The sequence below is a fragment of the Cryptotermes secundus genome, unplaced genomic scaffold (assembly GCF_002891405.2).
Source record: "Cryptotermes secundus unplaced genomic scaffold, Csec_1.0 scaffold152, whole genome shotgun sequence".
Classification (NCBI taxonomy): Eukaryota; Metazoa; Arthropoda; class Insecta; order Blattodea; family Kalotermitidae; genus Cryptotermes; species Cryptotermes secundus.
This window is the reverse complement of record NW_019720705.1, coordinates 167,166-171,418: the sequence shown is the minus strand read 5'-3', so window position 1 is coordinate 171,418 and position 4,253 is coordinate 167,166. Positions and strand designations below refer to the sequence as shown.

The 4,253-nt window shown below is 37.2% G+C and overlaps 1 protein-coding gene across 1 annotated transcript in view; it reads left to right on the top strand.

Moving 5' to 3' along the window:
- LOC111871407 (pancreatic lipase-related protein 2) overlaps nucleotides 1–3,259 on the top strand; it is an 18,508-nt gene extending 15,249 nt beyond the window's left edge. Inside the window, exons 9-10 of the mRNA XM_023864499.2 lie at nucleotides 760–951; nucleotides 2,984–3,259. Of these exons, the coding sequence (XP_023720267.1) occupies nucleotides 760–951; nucleotides 2,984–3,119 (328 nt within the window). The 3' untranslated portion in view covers nucleotides 3,120–3,259. The remainder of the gene's footprint in view (nucleotides 1–759; nucleotides 952–2,983) is intronic.
- Nucleotides 3,260–4,253: the final 994 nt, after the last annotated feature.

Below are 4,253 nucleotides of genomic sequence, written 5' to 3'. Positions count from 1 at the left end.
TGATTATGTGAGAAATGAAGAAGTGTTAATTAGAGTCAGTGAGCAGAGGAATATCCTACACGAAATAAGAAAACGGAAGGCTAATTGGATTGGTCATGTTTTACGCAGAAACTGCCTTCTAAAAGAATTTATTGAAGGAAAGACAGAGGGGCGGATAGAAGTGACAAGAAGACGAGGAAGAAGACGTAAGAAGATGCTGGATGACCTTGGGGACAGAAGACGATACTGTCATTTGAAGGAGAAAGCCCTAGATCACATTAAGTGGAGGAATTGTTTTGGAAGAGACTGTGGACCTGTCGTCTGACAGATTACTGATGATGATGATCAATAAATAACGGATTGGGAAGGATGTGGTAGGAGTTGTTTTAATTTGAGTACTATGCTAATTAGTATGAGGGACCTGAGGAAAACCACAAAAAAAAACTCAGCCATGATGCCAGTCTGTAGGCTGAGACTTGAATCCAAGGGTTCTTGGACATGAAGTAGGAATGCCAAACACTGAACTGTTATGTTCAGTTTGACCTGTATAAATCCTGAAATAGTTCATTATGTACTATATAATATTGTTCACGTCTCACCTCTGTAATGTCTAAACATGTTCCCAAGCACTTTCTTTTCGAACACCTGCTCTTCTCTGTTCTTTATAACTGACCTTCAGATTGCCTCATCATAGCAGAAGTTGCCTGCATTAATTTTTTTTATAGACCTCCTCAAATATTTTTTAAAGATAAGTGCCAAAGAAATGCTTTATTCTTACAGAGAGCAATTTTATGAACCTGGAAGTGGGCACCAGGTGACAGTGCCTGGAGATCCTGTTGGAAAATTACAGTCTGCCATATTGCGCTGGGAATATCGAGCAAACCCACTGAACCCCTTGACATGGAGATTTATTGCCACTCCTCGCATCTATATTAGCTGGATGCGGATAGAAAGTTTAGAGGAAAGAGACAGGTTTGTCTCACTTTGAATACATATTTTAGTTAATTTTATAATGGGACTTCAACTGGCAGCCAAAGGTTGAAATTTTCTTACACTAAATGCGAGTTATTTCCTAAATCAAAATTCATTCAATGTGAGAAAATGATACACTGTTTACACTGGGGTTTGAATGGGGCCAGTAAACACATTCACTATGGGATTTCACTAAATGTGGGAGTACTTAGTTGGAATTTCACTGTATATAGTATACAGAGTGTAAATAAATATATGTTACAATGCTCTGTGGTAGATAGATGGGTTCAATTTGATCATATTTTCTTAATACACTCATGTCCATAAACGCTTCCTTTTGGCACTAAAGGTCACAAAAGTTTCAGAGAGGAAGCATAAGTTTTAGGGGATGTTATCAATGTTTTACAATATAAAAGTTGCTCAAAATGGGAGCTGCCAACTTCATTGCATGTTCTGCACCACCTGGCTATGTTATGCTGAACACTTTGAAAGATTCCCAGAATTTCCTGGATCTTTCCAGTTGCTACTGCAATCCTTGCCACAAAATCATGTTGTGTCTCCACTGGAGTCCCATACACCAGGCTTTGCATGTATCCCCAGAGAAAGAAATCCAATTAAGTCAAGTCAGGGGAGCAAGGAGGCAAGGTTATTGGGCCTCCACATCCAATCCATCTGCTACAAAAGGTTTCATCCAAATACTCATGGATGAGTATTAAATTGAGTATTGATTATTGAAAATTGTTAGAATAATGGCTGGTGTTAAACCAAGAGAATCATGTAAAAATATCTTCAAGAGGCTAGAGATCTTAACTCTCCCATGTGAATACATATTCTCCTTAATGATCTTCATTGTAAAAAACCAAGAATTTTTTCCAACCAATTCTACAATACACAATGTCAACACAAGGAATAAAAATCAGCTTCACAGACCAGTTGCCAGCCTCTCTTGTTTCCAGAAGAGTGCATATTATACTGGCATTAAAATCTTCAACAATCTACCACCAAATATCACAACTCTTATAGATAAACAGGGACAATTTAAAGTAGCACTAAAGAGATACTTAATTACACACTCCTTTTACTCTGTTGAGGAATTTATGCTTCCAAACAACATAAAGTGTATGTAATGTTTTCTCTTGTTTGGAACACAGGAAAAAAAAAATCTAGTATATGTTAATGTATAGATTTATGATGGATATTTTACTACTTTTGTGAAATCCTTACTATTTATCTGAACTTGAATTGTGCATGTATATATGTATTGTATGATTTTTTACTAATTCCACATCCGGTAGGTCATCTGACTAACTCATGGATCTATGGAATGCTATGTATGTATGTATGTATGACATTAGTGCAGTGTACTGGGGCGCCATAGTGCTTGAACCACATTTCACCACAGACTGTGAAAGGCACCACTTCCAGCAGCTCTGGTAAGGTCTCTTGGAGAAATGTAAGGTGCCACCAGTAAGCCACAGAGGTAAGAAGTGAGGGCATCCTCCTTCACATTTCAGAGGCCCTAACGTGTAAACAGACTGTTTCCAGACATGGGTGTGTTAACAATATATGATCAGATTGAACCCATCTATCTACCACAAAGCATTGCAATATATATTTGTTTGCACCCTGTACATATGTATCATATTATTCAACCCAAAACTGTGATCAGTAAATGCAGAAAAAGTAAGTAAAGTAAAAGTAAAGCTATCCCTGTACCAGGCCGTGAAGGCCCATAGGGTTGTGAGACGTTGAGGGTCCCACATTATCTAGACAATTGGCTCAAAGATGGTGGTAAGGTTGTCAGCCTTACGCACCAGCCGCGCTTTACTCACCAGGAAAATTATTTAATTAATTCCTGGTACTCATTTCTGTTAAGAGGCTGAGTAAACCTCAGGGCCTAGTGCAGCTGGAAGGATTAGGTAAACTGAAAAAATCCAATGACCTCATTGGGACTTGAACCCGCAACCTTCCGGCTTGTAGCATAGCCCCTCAACCACTACGCTAAATGCAGAATATAACATTAATGTTTCAGTTTGACTATCTGCCCTGACGATGTACCTCTCACAGCATGGAAACCTCTGAGACTGAGCAAAAGGCCAAGACAAACCAGTTGCGACCTCAAAATAATAAGTAAACATAGGGCAGAATGTGACAATGTTGTCCACTGATCTTCCAAGTAAATGAGGAAAATCAACATCTAAGAATCTGCTACAGAACAATTGCATTTTGGTAGTTTGATGCTTTGTACTTCCAGCAGTGTATGCACTGAAGAACTGAAAGCTGTTCAATAAATATCATGTAATACTCACTTAAGTCTGCTTACCTCTACAACATGTTATACTATATTTACTATACAATCATCTAATGAAAAAAAATACCAATACAATATGTTCTTCAATAACAAAACATGTTTCAACCCATATGGGGTAATCATCAGGAGTATATCTCATTAATTCATCAGAATAATCATTCAAAATGTAACATTAATACACTTTAATATTAATAAAAACCATGTATAATGTTGTGTTATCCCTAATAGCATTTGGTCTAAAAAAGTTATAATTCTTATTCTAAGATCCATATTTTATTTATTTTTGCACCCCATTGTATTCCAGTTGTCTCAGGTATTGTATTGTGTCATTTCACCATCCACAGAATAACAGCTTCTCCTTTAAAAGACATAAACAGTAAAAATAAAGTGTCATATTTCTGTGATGGTGATTAAAATTAATTATATGGAATCCAGTCCTTGAGGAGAATAGTAACTCTGCTACTCAAGAATTTCCCTGACACTTTATGGAACACAAATATTTGTTACTGTGTTCATTAAAGCCTGCTACTGGTCACTATCCTCATCCAGATTACTGCAGTCCACACCACTACAACCTATTTCTCTAAGATCAATTTTAATATCACCCTCCCACTTACATATGGGTCTTCCTAGTCATATCTTTCCTTCAGGTTTTTCTATCACTTCTGTATGTATTGCTCTTCCCTCCTGTGCATACTACATGCCATGCTCATCTCATTCTCCATGACTTGATCACTTCAATTACATTTGGGGTAGCATACAAGTACACATCACCATTCTCATCCTTTTACCACATTAATTCTGGGCTGGTAACCCTTCTTACATTCATTTATTTATCTAAACAAGTCTCTAATGTTCTTGTTCTTACTGTGTGTTCCATGCTCATTATTTTTGTCTTTCAGATATTCCTTTTTTGTTCCTGGAATGTCTGCCAGCTTCATGTCTTACGTTGAAAAGATAATCCCAATTAATTTGCCTGGGATTCCGTAAC